The following is a 22969-nucleotide window of genomic DNA, read 5'->3' as shown; positions in this document are numbered from 1 at the left end:
CATATAAAGATCTGGCAGAACAAATATCCAGGTAGCAGATGCAGAGTCCCTGAGGCACGAATAATCCTGGCCTGCTCAAAGAAGAGAAGGAATCCCCATGGCTAGATTGAAGGGAGGGGAAAAGTGGTTAGAAATGAAGGGGGAGAGGTAGGCAGGGACCAGACTGTGTGGGGCTTTGAAGACCAAGATACAGAGGTTGGGTTTTATTCTGAATGCACTGGGAAGGCACTGTTTTTGTTCAAATGGGAATGATATATCTGATTGATGTTTTATAAAGATGAATCAGTTTGTTTGCTTGTTGATAGGAGAAACAAGAATTGCAGCACGGAGACCAATTGAGGGACTGTAGCAGTTCCAGGCAGGATATGACTGTGGCACATACTAGGGTTGTCACAGTGAAACTGAAAAAAAGTCAGATTAAGTAGTTTCAGTGAAAGAGCCAGTAGGTTTTTTGTGATGTACCCATGTTGAGGGATGAGAGGAAGGGCAGGGGTAGTGGGGGAAAGAGGGGAGAATCAAGGATGATGCCTAGCATTTTACTCAGGAATGGGGTGCATCATGATGTCATTTTCTGATTTAGAAAAGACCGAGGAAGGAACAGGTTTGGAGACAGTGGGAATCAAGAGTTCTCTTAAGTGTGAGCTGCCTGTTAGATGTCCAAGTACAGATATTAAGTTGGATAAAATATGGGGAGAAGTTTGACTAGAATTATAAATTGGAAGTCATCAATATATTGATAATATTTAAAGTTATAGAACAAGATGAAATTGCTAAGGAAACAAATAGAGATAGACAAGAAAAGAGGACCTGGATCCAAGCCCTAGGCAACACTAGGCAGAGGGGAAACCAGCAAAGGAGACCAAGAGAGAACATCTACTCAGATAGTGGGGACCTAGGAGAACATAATGTTATGGAAGCCAAGAGAAGAAAGTGTTGAAAGGAGGAGGTGACAGATCAACTATGTCGACTGCTGCTACGAGAGAGAAAGCAAGAGGAAGACAGGCCACCGGATGTCACAATATGGAGATCTTGAACAACTCGGCAAGGACAAATCCCATGTACTAGAGGGCAGAAGCCTAATTGGATTGGCAGAAAAGAAAATGCGAAGGGAGAAGAGATAGAGTGTATAGATAAACCTTTCATGTGAAGCAGAGCAAAGAATAGATTGGTAAAGTGAGATTTAAGATCAAAAGGAGGGCTTGGGGGTTTTATATTGTTGTGGTTGCTGTTTTACAGGAAATGTTTCATGCTGATTGGGAGAACCCATTAGGAAGAGAAAAGTTGACCATGCAGGAGAGAGAAGGCAGATAATCACAGGAGTACACTGGAAGTAGGAGTTGATCTTTGATAGTAGAGACCTATTAGTTAAAATCAGTAAGGAAAAGCAGAGAAAATTAGAGCAAATGCAGGGTGGTTGATCTGAGAGTGTAAAGTGCCAGTTTCCTGCCTGAGTGCAAATAAGTGAAGTCATCAGCTTGGATAAGGAGGAAGATAGCTTGTTGGAAGTGTAAGGCAAGGGAAGCTGAGAGATAGTCACAGCTGTTGACTTGAAGTGTGGGAAAGCAGCCATGCTAGGGAAGTATAGCTGAAGGCCCACCCAGACTGGCAATCATGAAGGTAAAGTGAAACCAGTGGTATAATTAGGTGATTTTTCTCTAGTAACACTTAGTTGCTCTGGGGCAGAATAGACACAATAGATAGAAATTTGGGGTTAACTAGGGTTAGGGTTTGGCCAGGCCAATACAATGAAGGGCAAGGACAAAGGAATTCTGGGCGTTTGCCCAAGAGTGGTCATGATGATGGCACCCAGGCTGGGGGAGAAAGAAATGAGGTTATAGGAGCGTAAGGGGTGGAGGAAAGGTGGTGGGGTCCATGGGATGCAGATGGAAGTTGGAGAATCAGAGGCCTGCAAGGTGAAAGTCAGAAACAGAGTTCCTTAAAGTTGAGATTTTAGAGGGGCTACTGTCGTTGGTGATGAGGACAAGAAGATTACCACGGGTGGCTGAGGTGTAGAAAAGGAAAAGGCCATTGGAGGTAAGGAAGCCAAGGCACTGTGCAGATAGGGCAGTTGATGGCTCATCATCTCGGAAGGTGCTGAGCCACGCGCTCGAGTCCCGAATGGCAAGGGGGACTGCTCAGGACTGTCCAAAGGAGAGCTATGCTGAAGGATGGCGGTGGGGACTGCCCAGGAGTCTACAAAGGAGAGCTATGCAGAAGGATGGCGGGGGGAGATTGCCCAGGAGTTGATAAAGGAAAGCTGTGCAGAAGGATGGCGGGGGTGGCCTCGCAGCATGTGCTGCATGGGAACTGGAGAGAAGGAAGTGTCACAGTGGTTCAGAAGCAGTCATGAGAATGGACAGGAAACCTACCCCCTCACCAAGCAACATGTGAGAAAAAGGCGGGCCATTCTTGAGAACACTCTGCAGGAAGACAGAGCTCAGTGGAAAGATAGCCTGGTTTCAGTTAGGATGAGAAGGTGAGAAGGGATTTTGTTGAAGATGGCCTGATTACAGATGGTTTGGAAGGCAAGGAAGGTCGAGATATTGAGTTATATTAGAGAATTATAGGTAATGATGGGAGTGTCTGGGTCAAGCTGTAGAGCTTTAGAGACAAGGAGATAAACAGAAATTGAACAAAGCCGTATTATAGTTAGTCCTGGGTAAGGTTTTAAGGACAAAAAGTAGCCTTTAGTTACTAGCTACATGTGGCTACTGGGCACTTACATGTAGCTAGTCTGAACTGAGATGTGCTGTAAATGGAAAATACACACCAACTTTTGGAAAGTTGGTATGAACAAAGAGTATAAAATATTTCAATAATTTTATGTTGATTACACTGAAATGAAAACACTTTGGATATATGAAGTTATTAAACTATATTATTAAAAAGTTTCACCTGTTTGTTTTTACTTGTTATGTGACTACTAGAAAATTTAAAATTACATATGTGACTGGCATTATATTTCTATTGGACAGATCTGGTATAGAATATTTTGCTAGAAGTTGAAGAGCTTCTGACCAATGTTTGTTCCTATGCAGGGGCAATTTCAGTGGAACCCAACATTAAGTCTAATTTTGCCCTTTGGGCCTATTTTCCTCCTACATAAATTAATCTGCATTTGTTACTATTGAATTTCATTTTAGAAAACCTTTTCCCACTCAATTCTAATACGTCATTATTGTAAGTTTTTATCATGTTTACTTTAATGCTAATTACCCCACAAAATTAAGTGGCAACTTCTGTCTTTACTATTGTGGTACCAGATTACTGTGCATAGTACTTTCTATCCTTTGGAAATATAGGCCCGTTTTGAAAACATTTTCTGTAATCTGGCTTTAAGACATTTAAAAATAATCAAGACAGGCCAGCCGGCGTGGCTCAGTGGTTAAGCATCGACCTATGTTCCAGGAGATTGAGGTTTGATTCCTGGTCGGGGCACATGCCTGGGTTGTGGGCTCAATCCCCAGTTGGGGGGTGTGCAGGAGGCAGCCGAACAGTGACCCGCTCATTATTGATGTTTCTATCTCTCTCTCTCTCCCTCTCCCTTCCTCTTTCTGAAATCAATAAAGATATATTTTTTTAAATAAATAAAAATAAGCAAGACAAGTTTAAGATGTAATTGTTTTTCCTGACAATACCAGGTACAACACCAAAAGTTTAAGGCTTTTCCTTTACCATCTTAGAATGCTTTGTAAAAGACAATAGATAAGAATTTTGAAACAGATCCAGAGATTATAAAGTTCTTTGATGTCAGAAAAAATTTCTTAATTTTCAACTTTTATTCTTGTGCTTTGATCTCAGAGCATTTACTATACTGTATAATACAATAATCTCAAATATATTTTAAGCAAATCATATTTTCTAATCATGAAAAGGTTTACAAAATCTGTGTTCTCATATGCTGTGGGGTGCACCAGAATTCATATTGGTGCACAATGAAAACAGCAAAAGCATAAAATCAAAATCTTATTGTTGATTAGTCTCTCAAGAAAGAATGTATAAATATATCAATGCAAAAACATCTGAAAACTGATTATATGAATTCCACAAATTACTCAGTTTATAAAATATTTCAGCCTATTAAATGGATCCCTAGTAATTGTGTATCTGACAAGTCAGTAGCAGAACCCCCCAAAATTGCATTAATTTGCTATAGATCATGTTTATAGATGTTATAGAGGTTTTATGTTATAACAAAATCATATAAAGTTGCTATAAATGTTTCTACTTAAAAAAATAATGAAATGGTTAAAGACCAAGTCAGGCCCTTTGTTTGACTAACAGTTAAAAATAGTTTGCTAAGGACCCTGACTTTGTCATACCGTTTTATAGGGCATTGCTTACTGCTTTTAATTTTTAAAAGTCAGACTAGGGCCCTAAATTTCTAAGACAAAGCCAGGATCCTTGCCTAGGTGGAGAATCTGGTCAGAAAGGTTTTAGACTATTCATTTTTTTTACCACAAAGGCCTCAGCTTCTCCTAATATACCTGTGGATCCCACCTTTTTAGACCTAAAGATATAAGTTAAAATAAACTATTTCCTGAGGTTCTCCATATGTAATGAGAATATGAACATGCAAATGTGTTTCAAATCTTTTCTAAAACTCCAGCTTTCCTTCGTGACTTCTAAGGAACTGGATGGATAATTGTAAGAGGTAAGCTTGAAAAATGTTCCATGTGTTACAATTATTTTTTCAAAATACATTCATCTAGGTGGCTCATATTCGAGCAGAAAGAGATATTTTGGTAGAAGCAGATGGTGCCTGGGTGGTGAAGATGTTTTACAGTTTTCAAGATAAGAGGAACCTTTATCTAATCATGGAATTTCTCCCTGGAGGTAAAAGCAAAAGTAACAGCAATGACAGACTGACACAAGCAAATCACTATATGTAATTTTAAATTGATTAGGTTTACTTTTGTATTCCTGGCTCTGAGGTTTCACGTAGTCAGTCATGGTTTTCCAATAGTTCCTCCCATAATAGTGCTAATTTTGACCACATTTTGAAGGAAGAACAATAAGTCACTAAAAAAAAAACCCATGGTCAAATGATGGTGCACTGAGGAGAACTCTGGCTAGTCTGTAAATATGTAGGAAAATGTTCAACTTCATCTATGATCAGGGAAATGCAAATTAAAATGAGAATGAGATACCATACCATTCACACTCATCTGATTAGTAGAAACATTAGGAGTCAGATGAGGCTGTGGGGAAACTGGCCTCTCACATATGTAAATTAATCTAATCCTTATGGAGAGCAATTCATCCATAGCAGTAAAAATGGAACATGCAGGTGTCCCACAGTCCCACAATTCCACAACCAGTTGTATTCCCTAGGGATTGCCTCCTGGCCCATGTAGAAGAGACCTGTAAAAGCATGCTCATTGCAGCATTGTCATAATAGTGAAAACTGGATGCAAGATAAATGTCCACCCATAGAAGAATGGACAAATAAAATGTGGCACAGTTATGTGATGAAATATTTTACAGTAGTTAAAAGTCAGGAGCTATATCTGTTGCCATAGTAATATCTCAGGAACAGAGTGGAGTAATAAAGCAAGCTGTGTGATTACATGTACAGTTGATATCATTTGTGTAATTTTTAAAAACCTACAAAAGACTATAAATCTATAGATTAATATGTAAGTATTTGAAAACATTTTAAAAATAAGTTGGAAAAATACACATCAAACCAAATTCATGATAATTGTTACTCAGCAAAAAGGGAAAGTGGAATAGAATGGGAATGGAGGGCAAAGAATACTTCCATGTTATTATTTTTTAATCTTGAAGCATCATGAAAATATATTAACAGTTGTCAATTTCGAGTTGTAAGTTCACCACTGTTTGTTCTTTGCCTCCTTTTAAAGAAAAAAATTCCTTGAAAACAAAAGAATGTCTGGAGGTGAGTCTTTTAGTGGAATGACTAGCCCAAAGAGCTCTGAGTATTTTTGAAACTTGAATTTGAAAGAATATATCCCATTTCCAGGTGTGCTTATTGATTCATTTTCCAGTTTGACATGTTTTTCTCAGCAACGTATTCTGGATGTTGAGTGGTGGATATTACTTCATTATTAGCTCTGCTTTGATTTGATTTCACGTACTTTCTTTCTTAAACCCATTAAAATGTCATAAACTTTTGCTTATGCAATGACACTTTTTTATTTGGCCTTAGGGATGGTTGGAGGTATACTGGGTAGATCATAAAATGCAAAAATCAGGTATACATTGTGTAGTGCAAAGAAAGCATTTGCAAGGTATTCCCCTTTTGAGGCATTTCCAATACATGATACTTACTCTATTTTTCCTTCATAGGTGACATGATGACATTGCTAATGAAGAAAGATACCTTGACAGAAGAGGAAACACAGTTCTATATTTCAGAGACTGTTCTGGCTATAGATGCGATCCACCAGTTGGGTTTTATCCATCGGGATATTAAACCAGACAACCTTTTGTTGGATGCCAAGGTATGTGAGTAAACTGGTGAATTATTAGGTTGCTAATTATTTTATGGAGTAGTAGAGCTGATTTTGTGATTGGAAATGGACAGCTGCAATTTATGTTATTGCTAAACTACCCTATTTCATAGAATGATGCAATCATTATCAGATATTTACAATATTACATTTCATTTGTATGAATTCTAAGCTAAGAATTTTTTAAATGATTGAATTAAAAAGTTTATAATAAAGCTTTTGTTTCAAAGTTAATATAATCCACTGATTTTACGATTTTTTTTTTCTTTTTTTTAGGGTCATGTAAAATTATCTGATTTTGGCTTATGCACAGGATTAAAGAAAGCTCATAGGACTGAATTCTACAGAAACCTTACCCACAACCCACCAAGTGACTTCTGTGAGTTTGATGTTCTTCTTTGGTTAAAGTAGTATAGCTGTTTTGATTCAGCACTGTTGAGAACTAAAGGTTCTCTCCCTCTCCTTACTTCTTAAGTCAGTGCATTTTAAATGTATATGTGTGAATTTGTTTTGGGGTGAGAGTTTTTCTCATGATGACAGTTCTGTCTTGTTGAAACTAGCATTTCAGAACATGAACTCAAAGAGGAAAGCAGAAACATGGAAGAAGAATAGGAGACAGCTGGTGAGTGAGCCATGCTTCTAAGAAACAATTTTGTGCTCTGTTTCTAAAATCCTTTGTTTTTTGCTTGATTATTTTGTATCTTTCACAATGATTAGTACTTTATAGTAGTGATAGAGCGTGTTCTGGGATCACACAATTTTCTTAGTTTCTCTATAGTGTTTCCTTGCCTGTAAAGTGAAATGCTGATTTTTACTTTATGATTTAACTTTAGAGTACTTTATCAAGCATATCTATAATTAAATAATCTGTCTGTTTACTAGTAATTAGCACTTTATATGAAACTCACTGTGGTAAGTGTAATTGTAGTGAATGCCTTGTGATTTCCATTTTTCCATTTTCCATATCTGTCGTGATACATACCAATCAGCACATGCAAGGTGGTTGTGTGTTTCTGAGAACTTGTTCATAGACAAAGTAAACAGGAAGCTGGGTGTGTTAACAGTCTTACAATGAAGAATTAGAAAGCAGACTTTACCACTGATAAATTACTCCTTTAATGTGTAATAAAATAACACTATTTTTAATCCTACACTATTTCTCCTCTATTACTTGGCAAATATGAGAATCTCTTGCCCCCTTTCCTCTTTTCCTTTATCCTGTTAACTAGGTCTTTGAACATTCTCAAGGTTAGGAATGTGCCTTTTGACTTTGTTTTCCTAATTTCTTGTACATGCCTAGCACATAGACACACTCTGTAAATATGTTAAATTCAACAGTGATGAAAGTGAAATTAACTCAGCATTCCCTCAAGAAGGTAAACAGACTGAAAGATAACAGTCTGATATCCTCTCAAAGCAGACAAAATGGCCTTTGCATTACTGAGCTCATTCTCCCATTGGCCCAAATAATTGCAAGCTTCCTGAGCTTGTAAAGCATTTCAGTGTTTTTAAAAGTTTAAAAAAATGTTTTTAAAAATGTATTGAGCTACACATTAATAAGGAAAACTTCCTTCTACTTTTAAACGTGTCACTTTTAGATCAGATTTTACAATTGAGGAAAGATTTGCAGTATTTCCTACTTTAAAAGGAAGAAATGAACACAGCTTAAAAATATGGTGGGAATTCTGTAACCCTCTATTTACAGAATATTTACAGAAGATTACTTATGTGCATGTTTTACTATTTTGCCCATCCTCAGAACTTGTATAGTGTTTCCCAAGAGAGAAGTAGAGGGGACTCTATTGTATTTCAGGCATGAAATTCCTTCAGAACCTGTATCCCCTGCCCACTAAATGGCAACCATGTCCTCTCCACATCATTGAAATGACAAATCTGCTGCCACACATTTTCATATGGTCCCTAGAGTACTACCCTTAGTTGAGAAATATCGCCTAAAGTATAGTTTTTGTAAGACTTTATATGAATTAAGAATGAAAACTGTATTACTTCTTAATGGATAAGCAGTGGCCTGGAATTAGGTTTATAATGAAAATACCTGATGTTTTTCTATATATATTAAGTTGTAGTAGCTTACAAAAGCACATTCCTTTTCTTGTTTTATCCTCATATCAACTGTGCAGGCAGGTATTATTACTTCAGTTGTATGTAAGCAGAAGCCGAGGCTCAGAGAGGTTCAATAGCCTGCCTAAGAGCACAGTAGTAGTGAGTAGGAGAAACCAGGTCTCCTGGCTCAACCTTTTTATTCTTTTTGAAATGGACTTAAGGCTAAATATGTAAATAACTTAACTGAGCTTATTGGGGGCAGAAATCATGTCTTAGATAACATATTATCTGACTCAGTACTCTCACTGACGCCTTATACATGATAAACATGCAAAACAAGTATTAAAAATGAAAAAGTAACTTCTGTACACCTTGCTTTTAACAGTAGTGTGCCATACTCCTATCTTTCAAAAAATATATTAAGAATGCTGGTCTGACAAGCTGTTCCTCTGCAGGCATATTCCACAGTTGGGACGCCAGATTACATTGCACCGGAGGTATTCATGCAGACTGGTTACAACAAATTATGTGACTGGTGGTCTTTGGGAGTGATTATGTATGAAATGCTAATAGGTATGTGTTATCTTTCATTTACATACATACTATATAAATTTCCTTGAGTGCTTCTGATTGAACATCTGCAGATACCATGGACTAACATATCAGAACTCTTTTAAACCAATTTCTGACACCCGTGCCCCCAGTGTTAAATACACAATGGTAACATACCAAAGAACTCCCTAGGGATCTGGTTTCAGGAAGCAGGTATTTAATTGAACTTCCATGTATCAAAATTGTATCTGCATGGCCTTTCAGGTAAAAGAGGGGAGGAGAATGCTTTAAATCCTTTATTTTGTTGATATCATTAGGAATTTTATTGTAAATTGATGACTGGTGGCATTTTTATTGTTAAATAGAGCACTCAGGGCTATTTTGTTTCTTGTGACACATGTAGTAGATATAGCATATTTGATCACAAAAGCTGATAAAACTTTTGTTTTCTCTGATGCATAGGATATCCGCCTTTCTGCTCTGAAACACCTCAAGAAACATATAGAAAAGTGATGAACTGGAAAGAAACTCTGGTATTTCCTCCAGAGGTGCCTATATCTGAGAAAGCCAAGGATTTAATTCTTAGGTTAGTGTTTAAATCTCTAGAGGAGGTTGTTGTATCTTAAACTTCACAGGTACCTAAAAGACTGAATTGGCCATTTCACTTTTGTAGGACGGAACAGACTACCACTGATACATATAATCAAGGAGATCAATAAAGAAAAGCTGTTTTTAAAAAAAATGCAAACTCTAAAAAGGAAGTATGCAGGAAAAACAATTAAGACTTAAGAAGAGGGAAGAGGTGCCTATATGGTTTCAAAGGTCACTCCTGTTTGAATGCAATGACCCTACCCCATTAAAGAGGAAAGGAAAAATAAATTGTTAGTAGCAGTTCTTATCACAAAAGTCTTTAGATGAAATCTTATCTAAGCATAGGATTCCATTCTGTTTCCCAATTAAGATGAAGTGTTTGATTCTGTTGTGACTGGCTGGAAGGAATATAAATTGGGGCAACCTATGGGAACAGTCTTTGGCAGCATATTATGAAAAATCTTTAAGCTGTATATGACCTTTGACCCAGCAATTCTACTTCTAGGAATTTTGTTTATGCAGATAATCAGATGTATGTAAAGATCTGGGTATAATATATTGATTGTGATACTGTTTTTAGTAATGAAAAATTGAAAACCATCTAAATGTCCGACAGTAGTGGATTGGCTAGATAAATTATAATATTTCCATATACAGATTTTAAGAAATTAAGTTATAGAACAATTTTTAATGACTTTGGAAAATTTCCTCAATATTTTATATGGAGAAAAGTCAAAATAGTAACTACTGTATCAACGTAATGTTTTTTAAATTACAAAATAAAAGACTAGACAGAAATGGCTTCAACCTGTTTTCAGTAGCTATCTCTGAATGATGCAATTACAGATGATTTATATTTTCTCCCACATTTCCCACAATAAACAGTTAACTTTAGTAAACCAAAAACGTGAAATATTTGAAATAATGCAAATAGAATACTTTAGATGTAATTTGCATATGATAATTTCTCTTTGTTCATTTTCTAGATTTTGTATTGATTCTGAAAATAGAATTGGAAATAGTGGAGTAGAAGAAATAAAAGGTCATCCTTTTTTTGAAGGTGTAGACTGGGGGCACATCAGGTATGTTTGTAGGCTTTCAATAGGAAGGGAAAGGTCTGAGTAAAAAAATGATTTAGTGATTGATTTGCCTCTGATTCTGCTAGATTAAAAACAAGAAGTAACGCTGGTTAATGTTATTAAATCAATGTTTTCTGGATTATATAGGTGAGTGAGACTGTAATGGCTACAGCTAAATGGCTGGTTTTAACTGATGTGCGCTGTAGGGGAAAATCACATATTGTACACCTGCTTAGATTGTATCCAGAGTTACATGATGAAGGCTATTAGCACAACCAGGATGTATGTACATTTCACACTATAACCTTTCATTTTTGTCCTCTTGTTAATGTACCATATTTTGCCTCCTTTATTAATTTATAAGATATAGTCCCACTTTAAAACATTGTGGGAGAAGTTAAATAATGCAAGTAACTTATAAGAATTTGCTTATAGTTGTTAATTGTGAACATTGGCTTTTATGGCCAAACTACCTTCAATAGTTCTGGTCTGTTCTCCACTACCAACAGTATAGAAACAAATCTGATCATGCCACTTTCTTCCTTCCCTTTGCACTTAGAGTAAAATTAAGGATCCTTAACTGCATTTCAGGACTGTGGGATATGGCTCTTACCTAATTGCTACAGGTTGCATTTTGTATGATCTTTCCCACTCCTCCTACCTCACAGCTGTTCATTCTGACTGAAATGCTCTCCTCCTCCCTGCCCTTGTCCCAGCCCCTGCCCCTGCTGCTGCCAAGCCAGCTCCTTTTCATCTTTTGAGATAGCTTAGGTGTCATTTCCTCCATGTAGATCTACTATGGGTTAGACACTCTGTTATAATAATAGCTAATTTTTTGATCATTTATTGTATGTCCAGCATATGTAAATTTCTTATCCTCAATTAACCTTATAAAATAGGTACTTTTATTTTCCCTGTTTTTCAAATGAGGAAACTAAGGCGTAAAGAAGTGACTTGCTTACAGTGCACCATAGCTAGTAAATGATCTAGCTAGAATTACTAACTATAATTGGACCCAGGCAATTTGATTCAGGAATCCTGACTCTTAACTGCTATGGTGTATTATACTATACATACATCATCTCACTGAATAGAACTATGATTCCCCCCTCATTACAGTTAGAAGGTGCTTAGAGACTACCAGTCCATTCTCTTGGTTTTATAATGAGGAAACAGTTGCAGAGCAGAGACTTGCCTGCCTATGGTCATATTGCTAGTCCATGAAAAGAGATTAGATCTGAAGGCACTAGGGTCTATGATTCTTTCCACTAAACTAATATAAATTTATTATGTATAAATAACTTAGAATAATTCTGGGGAAAAAATATATATGCTTTTACATAATTTTGTAAATTTATCACCAAATAGATCCAATAAATATTTGTTGAAAATCTAGAAGCAATAAAAATTGATAGCTTTTTTAAAAACTATTTCTATACTTGGAAAACTTTTAGCATGGTAAAAAGGCATTTTCATGACTGATTTGTTTTGTTTTGTTTTTGTTAATCCTCACCGGAAGATATTTTTTCCATTGCTTTTCAGAGAGAGTGGAAGGGGGTGGGGAGAGAGAGAGAAACATCTATGTGAGAGAGACACATCGACTGGTTGCAAGCGAACAGCAACCCAGGTATACGTCCTTGACTAGGAATTGAACTCTGGACCCTTCGGTGTGCAGTCTGTTGCTCTAACCATTGAGCAACAGCGTCTAGGGCATGACTGATAATTTTAACCTAATGTTCCTGATTCTCTTAAAATGTACATGAGAGAGAGAGAGAGAGACATCAGTGTGAGAGAGAAACATTGATCAGTTGTTTTCTATATACACTCTGACCGGGCACTGAACCCAAAATCTTTTTGGTGCATGGGGTCATGCTCCAACCAACTGAGTCACTTGATCAGTTGTTTTCTATATACACTCTGACCGGGCACTGAACCCAAAATCTTTTTGGTGCATGGGGTCATGCTCCAACCAACTGAGTCACCTCGCCAGGGCTTCCCAAATGACTTTTGATTTATGGATCTTCTAGAAGAATTCTATTCCTAAATTAATTAGGTAAGATCCAGTCCCCACAATATTGAGTGTACTTTATATAATTATCAAATCTTTTAAATAAAATCTCTTCTGTTCTACTTTCCCTTTCATTAATTCTAGTTTTTCCATTAAAAAAACCCAGTATGAGGAAGTCTTGTTACAAAAAAATAAAAATTCCAAATAAATGATAATACCTTGATAAAAAAATTATACCCAACTATGAAATCCACTTAACTTTTCAAATCCACAATAACTTTCCATGGCCCTTCTAATATCTATAGAACAGCATGAAGAATTTTTAAGTAGAATTATGTTTTGGAAAATTAAGAGTTCAAGAAAACTTACCATAGTTACTCAATACCTTTTTATAGGGAAAGGCCAGCAGCAATCCCCATAGAAATCAAAAGCATTGATGATACTTCAAATTTTGATGACTTTCCTGAATCTGATATTTTACAACCAGGTAAGACAATCTACAACACAACTAACACTATTAAAAATCTATGAAATTATGACATTTTCACTAATGAAATTCTTTTGCTCTGGTTAATCTTTCTATCTTTCTAGTGCCAAACACCGCAGAACCGGACTACAAATCCAAAGACTGGGTTTTCCTCAATTATACATATAAAAGGTTTGAAGGGTTGACTCAGCGTGGCTCTATCCCCACCTACATGAAAGCTGGGAAATTATGAATGAAGTCACATTCGCCCACAACCAAGAGAACTCAGGTAGCTGCATCACCAGGCTTGCTCGGCATAGGTAACAATACACTGAAATTCTCCTGAAGACGGTGGTGCTTATGACTACAAGAGGAAATTCTACAGGATTAGGATTTCTAAGACTACTATAGGAATTGGTTGGCAGTGCCAGCTGGCGTTTTTTGTGTTGTTTTTTTTTTTTACTATTTTATTATTTTTGTTAACTTTATTATACGAAGGTACTGGAATAAAAGAAGCGTACATCCCTTTCTAACTGCACTGCCTACATGTGTATTAAGGTCCATTTTGCCTGTGTGTGCTGTGGCTTTGTACTGTAACACCTTTAATCAATGCAGGAGAAACACATATCATTTAAAGCAACATAGGCTAACCAGTAGGTAACACTGCAGTACTGCTGTTTTACTGCAGATCTTATGGGTCTAGATAATCAACAAAAGCCATCTTGCATAGTTGGTGTTAGAACACTTGCTGTATTGGTTGGGACATCTATAGAATACATATGAAGACAATTTCTATAATGCTTTTAAGAAATTTTAAAAAGAAAATACACTGGTTATTTAAAAAATAGAATTTATCATCATGTTATGACACAAACTCCATAGTAGGGAGTGACAAGTTTTTAACAAGGAGGAAGTTTAACACCTTCACTCAAGCGCTCCACTAATATATTTACTTTGCATTCAGAAATACTGATGACCTTTATATACGTAGTCTGTGTACTCACAGGGGAGATGTACTATACTATATATTATATAAAATGTAAAGTTACTTTTATTGTGACAAGAGGACTTCTTTTTTAACAAGAGGACATGACATTATTTTAATTTGATTATGGTGAGTTGAATATAAGAAATGACCAAGAAGGCTGCTTGTAGAACTAGTGTATTTTTATTAAACTATTTTTTTAAATGTCAAACTTCTGATCATGTAAATGGACTTGTAGAGTACAAAGAGTTATTTACTTTGGTTTTCTAGAAAGTTGTTACATATCATGGCTGGTTAACTTTTATTTTTTTTTAATGAAAATTTTTCCTTTGACAGTACTCGTATTATTGTGCCATTATTTTCTTATACTCCAAATGTACCAAAGATCCTGAACAGAGTGGATGTTCACGGCCAAGTAGAATTTCACTTTCCTGTGAATGCTATACTCAGACATGACAGGTCTTTGATAGAAATCAGCTTATTGAAGGGCAATATTGTTCATGTTTAGCTACATCACTGTGGATACTGTAAATGGAATTGAGATAAATGCAGGCCAGAGGGGTTGTGATTAGAGGATAAGGGAGATGGTGTCAGCACCAAATTCTTTGGGTATTTCCCTAAGAAGTAATCTTTCTAGTTCAACATTTTAATTCTAAAATGACTCTGCAGTTTTGGTTTCTTAAGTACTAGTTAAGGAATAAAATTTAAAAATGGCTTAATGCTCTTAACTGCTGATAGAATTTTTAAAAGATATAACAATTATAACCATTACAAATGACCTGTGATCAAAATCTAAAGTGACGATTTATTTTTAGAGATATTCTTAATTGGGAAGAATTGTATAAGATTATTATGCAAATCTACAAAAGTTTTAAAATATATATTTTTATTGATTTCAGAGAGGGGAGGGAGAGGGAGAGAGAAACATCAATGGTGAGAGTCATTGATCAGCTGCCTCCTGCACGCCCCGGACTGGGGATGGAGCCCGCAGCCCGGGCATGTGCCCGACTGGAATCAAACTGTGACCTCCTGGTTCATGGGTTGACGCTCAGCCACTGGGCCACTCCTGCTGGGCTACAAAAGTTTTTGTAAATGTTGCTGCTCAGTAGTTCCTCAGTGTTTCAATAAGGCTGTCCTGATCCCCCCAAATCCTCTTCTTTTCCTCCTCCGCTCCTCCCTCCCTGCCCCCCTTTCATTCTTTAATTCTAGTATTTGTTCGATACCTGCTGTCGGTTCCTCTAGTAGTTCATGTCTGTTTTCTTGTTCGAATCGTGGCTGAGTAGGAAGGAGAACTATTAAAATTCTGGGGTTATCTCAGTTTTATTAACTCAGTTTTTATTATAACCACCTCTAATTTGAAACAAATCTTTAACTGCTCAACTTTAGGAGATTTTTCTCACCCACCTCGCCCCTCTTGTTAAAGTACTGTTCTGCTGGTGTGGTAGAGAATGGGTCATGCATGAGGAAACTGCAGCATTCTCTAGTTCAATATGGTAACTATAGTAATTCAAGTTGACAGACAGAGAGATAAAGGAGCTGAATTACCCAAGTTTACTTTTTAATTGAATAAGAGCAGAGCGTTTTCATTTCCTTCCCTCTCATTCTTGTTAACCGGCAGAATTGGAAACAGTTATGACTTCCTGGCATTGAGCAGGCAGTTCTTTGGTTAGCGTCTCACTCTTCCCTGGAGTCAACAGAGTGATTCACAATCTGTGGGGTTTCCTCCTGTCAAAAGCATTTCTTAAGTGCCTATCTAAAAGCAATTGAAGACTGTGTCTGTCCTTTGGAAGCTAAGAATTTGATTCATGATGCAAGTTAGCTAGATAATTTGTGAAGTACCCTTGAGACTGAATTTTCTCTATTGTACATTTCCCATGTTCCAGGTGAACCATTTAATTTAAATGACAAAACCCTATCTACTTAACTGGGCATAATGACATTTTCTTTAAATTAGACTCTATTTTGAATTAAAGAGTTTTATTATAAACTGTGTGTTTTTGGTTTTTCTAAGTATATAGAAAGCTTGTATAATTCAGATTTCTTGATTTCCCGATTTAATGTAGACTTTGACTTTTTTATTAAAAAAAAACCTTTGTATTAAAGCAAGTTATGTTATTTTTCTTTTAGGCTTTTCTTATTAACATAGCTTTAAGTCTTTGAATTTATTAAAGCATATTAGAAATTTCTTATAAATCAACCTTTTCTGAATTAAATATATAGCTGATTTAATAAGCTATTAGTTGAATGGAAAATAACAAATGTGGAATATTCAAAACTTTTTTTGGTTGCTAAGGCTTAAGATTCCATTTCATTTTTATCTATAAAAGCATTCTTTTTTTGTTTTTTTAAATACCTGTATATCTCTGTGTAAATCTGTAAATTTTAAAATATTTTAAGTACATTTATTTTTGGTGTTTCATTGTAGAAAACCCTTAGACAACCAGTCGATCAATATCTATTGGTAGGAGAAACAACTGTCCATCTTTTGATGATCTACAGATGAATGAATTGAAATTTTAATCAGTAGAGAGGTCCCTGGCTACTAAACACATTCTCTCTTTGAATTGCTAAGATTCAGAACATTCAAAATAACTATTTGCTACAATTGTGATTATTTCCTCTTGTCTTTAAATTTTATTTTCTCTTTAGAAGTGCACTTATTTCTGAGAACTTTTAATGAAACAAATACTTAGAACAAATGTAAATATAAGACACTTGGGACTACTAGAGATATTTTAGATTTTTAATGAAAAAATGTGAGGGGATATTGTTACATGAAAAGGAAATGAAGTAATAAAAATAGACCAATAGTTATTTTTTAAAAAGCAATATAAATTATTCAGCAGTTGTCTAGAAAAATAATCATCAGGCTCTTGAGTTCTGTGCCCAGTTACTGAGTTTCAAAAAATGTTTTGGTGGCATGAGGCCTTTTTTATTGAAGGTAAGAAAAGAATAAAAACTATGTTTATAATATTTCTGTTGGTGAGGGTTTTTTTTTTGTTTTTCACTTTTGAGTTTTGAGATAGGTGTTATCCAAAACTCAAGAAAGACTATTATTTTGTAAATGTCTTCAACTTTTACACTTAAAGATCACATCAAGAACAAAATGAATACTTGAGGTTTCAGTTGTGTTTTGGTTAAACAATCAAGGTAGTTGTACAGGTTTATATACAACTACCCCACTTGGCCAAAACCAATTAGCAAGCAGAATTAAAATTGAAAATGCCTCAAAATAGCATGGAAACCAATAATATAAGTGGCCCGAGTACCCAGGTACCACTACATTCTGTCCCATGAAATACACCAATAATCATGATACTTTCTGCCAAGCTCAGAATGGCCAGCAAGAATCCTGTTTGTCCTACTTGTGCACCCAGCTGTTCCCTGGCTAAAACATCACTTCAACAAATGGCATGGTGAAGACAAAACACTGGATGGCAAAATTTGGATGTTGAACAAACTTCGAGACTCTAAATTCATCATCTTTTGGAAGCATCTTGTGATAAAAAGAACTTTCATTTGTATACAAAATGCTTTCACTTACATCATTCATTTTAGTTTTTACTATGTGAAATAAACATAATTGCCATCACTTTACAGAAGATGAACATGAGGCTGAGCATGACTTACCCAAACATGTAATAAATTGCTCTTGAACTCAAGTCCAGGACCCCATCTACTCCCCGGAATCATAGAGCATGCTTCATTGACAAATTACTTCAGATGCTTCTAGACCTCAGAAATGCATAGCGAGCTAGTGACAGTTGTCACTGGGTACTTTTGAAGGCAAATGTCAGACACAAGTAAAAAATATGTTCAATGATAAGGAAAATGAATGTCTAGTGTAACACTGAGACACAAGATAGGAAGCTTCCAGGGGAGTCAATGTATCTCAAAAACATTAAGGATGAAGGTTCTTTCCATTTTTCTATGGTTCTTTCATTTTCCTAGTCATCCCTGGTCTTGTTTTCTCAGAGGCTAGATGGCTACAGGGACTAACCATCAAATCCTCATGCAACGTGTGGGTCCTTACAGAGAACTATTATGCACCCTTTTTTAAAGAACAAATAAAATCTTTTTCAGAAGCATTCTAAAGCAAATAACCCCCAGATTTTATTGGCGCTGACTATGTCATCCATCCACTCCTACAGCAGTAACTAGCCTGGATATTGACTTAAAACTAATTCACAGTTTTAAGGATTCATATTCCCAGTACTTGAGTGAGGCTGACCCAAAGCACATGGCCACCTGATACCAGAATAAAATTGGAGTTCTTTTAACAACCTCCAAGATAATCCACAAAGGTTTACAGTGATGGCTCTCAGAGCCACTGCACCTGGGTTTTGTTGCTGGCTCTGCTGCTGTATGAACTGAAGGGCTGGCCCACTGAGGTCTTTCCTGACCCATCTGAGACAGGAGTACCCCTGCCACTGTGCTAGCCCATGGCTCAGCTACTGGGATCCTGGGTTTTTCGTCCTTCGGGGAACCAGGAGTAGGAGTGGGTCTGCAGACATCGTAAGGATGGAAATGGGTATTTGGCCATCCCTCCCAGCTCCTGTTCGTCTTTTCATTGGCCCATCTCCCCCCAAAGCTGTTATATTGCTAAAAGGGACCCTCAATCAACTTCCCCCCAAGATCCAGACAGGGGTGAGGTGGCCTAATTATTGACTCACCTGCTTTGTCTAACTGGACAAGATGGGCTCTAATAGAAATCAAAATATTTCTCAGGTGAGTTTGTGCTAAACTACTGTAAAGTTATTACTGAATTCCTTTACTGTTCATCTTAAAGCATTCTATGTCAGACTCTGAACAGGATGCCTTTTAAGTCTCTTCCAAAGCAAGAAGCCCACAAAAGGGAAACTGTCTTGACTGCCTTGTCCTCGGGTAAGAGAATCGTGAACAGAACTTGAACTCCGACAGTCTTCCACACAGTTCAGGGAGGACTGAGGAGGACCTGGGGTGCCACACTTGCTGTAAGAGTGTCCCAAGCTTGCAAAAGTAAACATAGTCCAGCTTCTGACACATAAACACACACACAAACAATCTCTAAGGGAAAAATAACTTAAAGCATTACCTCCATGTTTAAAGAGATGTCAACGCAACCATTCCCTCAGCCTTGTCCTAAGTTTTGTTCCTCCCTGTGTTGTTGCTTTTTAAAAAATATATCTTTATTGATTTCAGAGAGAGGAAGAGAGATAGAAACATCAATGATGAGAGTCATTGACTGGCTGCCTCCTGCAGGCCCCCAACTGGGGGTCCAGCCCGCAACCCGGGCATGTGCCCTGACCGGGAATCGAACCGCAATCTCCTGGATTCTAGGCCAATGCTCAACAGCTGAGCCACGTCTGGCCGGGCTCTCCCTGTGTTTTTCTTGGAATCTTAGTTTATTGCTATTCCTGTCCTCCGGCTAGTACAAATTACACACACATACATGACTGACTCTGCAACAACCCAGGCTTAAGAATTATTTTTGACAAGTTGAAGCAGTATTTCCTAACACAGAGTATTCATCAACTGTTTCAAAATCAACTAGGGTGCTTATTTGAAACAAGGACTCAGTGTGTCTCACCTCAGACCTACTAAATCAGAATCTCTGGGGCTGAAATTCTGCACATCTTCACACACACGCAACTCTGGGAACCACTGAGCTAAGGGGAAAAGGGCACTGGTTGGACTTTTCCGAAACAAAATAATACTGCCTCATTGAGTGCTGTGAGGACATCGAGGGGTGCACAGTGGGTGAAGTACAAAAGTCAGTGCTTACAGCAGGACCTGGCACATTGTAGGCGGCTATAAATAGTTGTGAACAAATGAATGAGATCACTGTGTTTGGTGGGTGGCCCTACTTTCCATCTAAGTGCAATATCAAAATGTTTTTGCTTTTAATAAAAATATAAATTCTAAAAGCATTGAAAAGGAATGTAGCTTTTGCTAAAGTTATTTTCCAGAAAAATAATGTAAGAGGGTTTGCGTTACACAATGAAGCACCCTAAATACCCTTTTTAAAGATATTTCTTAAATTTCCACTCCCTGTGGCAGCTTCCACCAGTCTTTCCTCTCTTATGGGTATACCCTCCTGCAATTCCCTTCTCTGTTTCTCCCTTTCAGAGGCCAAGCTCAAGCTGATCCTTTAAACACATTTGGCCTGCCTATTTCTCCCAATTGCACTCCCACTCATCATCCTGTGCGGCAAATCCAAAAATCCTCCCCAGTATTCACCCTTCATAGAATCCTGGGGGTGGGTTGGGGTGGAGTGGAAAAGAAACGATAGTTTAAATATTAATAACTTATTTACTCCCTTGATCACTTAGCTCATTAATGGGTAGTTATTTATTTCTATTTGTTTGCATCATTGGAAATACATAGTATCTTCCTTCAATTTAACAAGTCTGAAGTAGGTGGATTTTTTTTTGTCTTGGACCAACTAAAATATCTAAATAGCCTTAAAGGAACCCCCAAACTAAATTACAATCCCAGCAGGAGGTTGACGAGGGTAGGAATTTATAGTTTGCAAGGCAGTGATTTCTAATTCCAGTACTGTTCTTGCCTCAGTACTTGGCAGTGAAACAAAATTAATGAACAAACTAAGTTCACTCTAGGATTGGCAATGATTCCTAAAGAGCAAAGCTGTTCCTGGGCTTTTGGCAAAGAAACCACATTGACCAGAAGAACTATATATATGTATATATACACACACACATGCATTCTGCTTATGTTTTAATCCTCACCTCAGGATATGCTTATTGAGAGAGAGGGAGAGAGAGGGAGGGAGAGAGAGAGAAACATTGATGTGAGAGAGAACATGGATTGGTTACCTTTCATGCATGTCCCGACCAGGGGCCAAACCTGTATCTGGTCAGGCATGTGCCCTGACCAGAAATCGAAGCCTCAACCTCAACCTTTTGGTATATGAAAGGATGCTCCAACCAACTGAGCCACACCATCCAGGGCTCAAATCACTTTTGTTACATTTTGCCCAAGGAGAAAATATGAGAAAAGCACTGGTTGGAAATGGGAGATCCATCTGTAAAGATATTGTGTGGCTCTCTGTGTTATCCTATTAGGTATAATAGAAGTACTCTTTAAAAAAATAAAAAAAAAAAAAATCGGGTCAGAAAGTAAAGCTCCAGAGCATAAAGAAGTAGCAAGTAGGATTTAGACTGATCAGGGGAACCCTCTGAGAGTGATTTGCCCTGCTGAGCCTGATTAGTCTCTTCTTGTGCATACTTCCTACTATCATATTTAAGTTCTGGATTCCTTCTCTCTAGCTTTCCGGCTTTTTGGTGGAAGTGAATCATTTTTTAGAAATAAGGACTGCAAAGATTCATGGGCAAGCTTACTGGACACCATGGCATGAACTCCCAAGAAGGAGATAGGATTTTTACCGCCTGGCTTCTACCAGCTACTGAGTGATCCTGGCCAAAATTCTCATCATCTCTGAACCTGTTTTCCTACTAATAAGACAATAATTACAGGTGTTCAAATACCTCACAAAGATGATTTATAAGCAAACAGTGTGTAGATAGTCTGTACTGTATATTTTAACTTGGGTCCTAGCAATTCTGCTTCACAATTAAGGTACCATTTAAAGCATGCCCAGGTCTAAAAGGATCCCCTCCACCCCCTGGAAAAAGTATCTCAAAACAGCGTACACTTGTCTGGAAAGCTAGGGCTTGAATACGGGCAGGGCACCCTAGACCAGATTTTAGGACACTGCCAGGCCCTCTGGCATTTTTCTTTCCGAGCTGCCAGCAGTTGGTATTGGTCGGTTTCAGGTAGGTTTCCAAGTCAAGCCAGGACGGAGAGGTTTCAAGAGCGGTTCTGACGAGGACGTGTCGGTGTGTTTTACTAAAGGCGGCAGTGTTTAGCACTTCCATCCCTGGCAGCGCGTCATCCCAGCCCCCATTTGAGGCTGCAACAGTTTCCTCCCGTCTACTTCTGCCCGGAAACGCGTGTCCAACCTCCGCACCCAGGTGCAGGCCCTAAGGAGCTCTCGGGACACACAGCAGGTAATGAAGACGCTATCATAGAGTCCGGGGAAGTGAATGAGTAGATTTAGGCTGGTGGGGGCAAAGCTTCGGCGTTTCCGCCGACATTCCTTTCCTCCGCTACCTCCACTAGACCAACTGTAACCAAGGAGCCGGGGTAGGGACCCGCGGGGGGGCCAACCAGCGTTGTGGGCGCAGGATGAATGAAGGCCGTCAAAGGGATCCTCAGAGGGTCTTGCTTCTTGATCCTGAACCGTTTCGGGATCTCCAGCGGCGTCCTAGTCACTACACCCCCGTCTCTGCAGCGAAGCCCGTCTTTCGCAGGCAGAAAAGCGCAGGGGGCGGCTCCCCCGGCGCCCGCCGCGCGCCGCGCTCCTCCGGGTGCGGTGGTCTCCGCGCATCCTTCGCCTTCTCCCCAAGGGAAACGGCTCCCCCTTCGGCGCGCTCGGGCGACGCATCTCACAGTGGTCGTGGAAACCTGTTTCCAACGGGCGGGTTTCCAGAAAGGCGCCGGGAGCGACCTCGCCAGCCGGGCGCCGCACTTTGCCTCCAGCCGCGGGGTCGGCGGGAGGTGCCCGCTGTGACTCCGCCCCGAGCCGGGTCTCGCTCTCCAGCCCGCGCCCGCGGCGCCCAGACTGCCGGGCGGGCGGGCGAGCCCCAGCCCGCATGCTCCGTAGCCCCGGCCGGCGGGCGGCTCGTCCGCGCTGGCCGCGCGCCCGGGGGCTGCAGAGGCGGCCGTCCCGGCACCTGGCGGAGCCGC

The 22969-nt window shown here is 38.4% G+C and overlaps 1 protein-coding gene across 2 annotated transcripts in view; it reads left to right on the top strand.

Moving 5' to 3' along the window:
- The window catches only part of STK38L (serine/threonine kinase 38 like), a 68329-nt gene extending 52006 nt beyond the window's left edge, over positions 1-16323 (top strand). For both annotated transcript variants that reach the window (XM_016199114.2, XM_016199115.2), the window contains 9 exons: positions 4713-4836; positions 6313-6467; positions 6753-6855; positions 7037-7098; positions 8996-9113; positions 9555-9678; positions 10670-10765; positions 13166-13257; positions 13362-16323. In XM_016199114.2, the coding sequence (XP_016054600.1) occupies positions 4713-4836; positions 6313-6467; positions 6753-6855; positions 7037-7098; positions 8996-9113; positions 9555-9678; positions 10670-10765; positions 13166-13257; positions 13362-13489 (1002 nt within the window). In that variant the 3' untranslated portion in view covers positions 13490-16323. The remainder of the gene's footprint in view (positions 1-4712; positions 4837-6312; positions 6468-6752; positions 6856-7036; positions 7099-8995; positions 9114-9554; positions 9679-10669; positions 10766-13165; positions 13258-13361) is intronic.
- Positions 16324-22969: the final 6646 nt, after the last annotated feature.

Source organism: Miniopterus natalensis, chromosome 2, assembly GCF_054644295.1.
Source record: "Miniopterus natalensis isolate mMinNat1 chromosome 2, mMinNat1.hap1, whole genome shotgun sequence".
Taxonomy (NCBI): domain Eukaryota; kingdom Metazoa; phylum Chordata; class Mammalia; order Chiroptera; family Miniopteridae; genus Miniopterus; species Miniopterus natalensis.
Note: the sequence above shows the minus strand (reverse complement) of the source record. Positions and strands in the feature narration are given on the sequence as shown.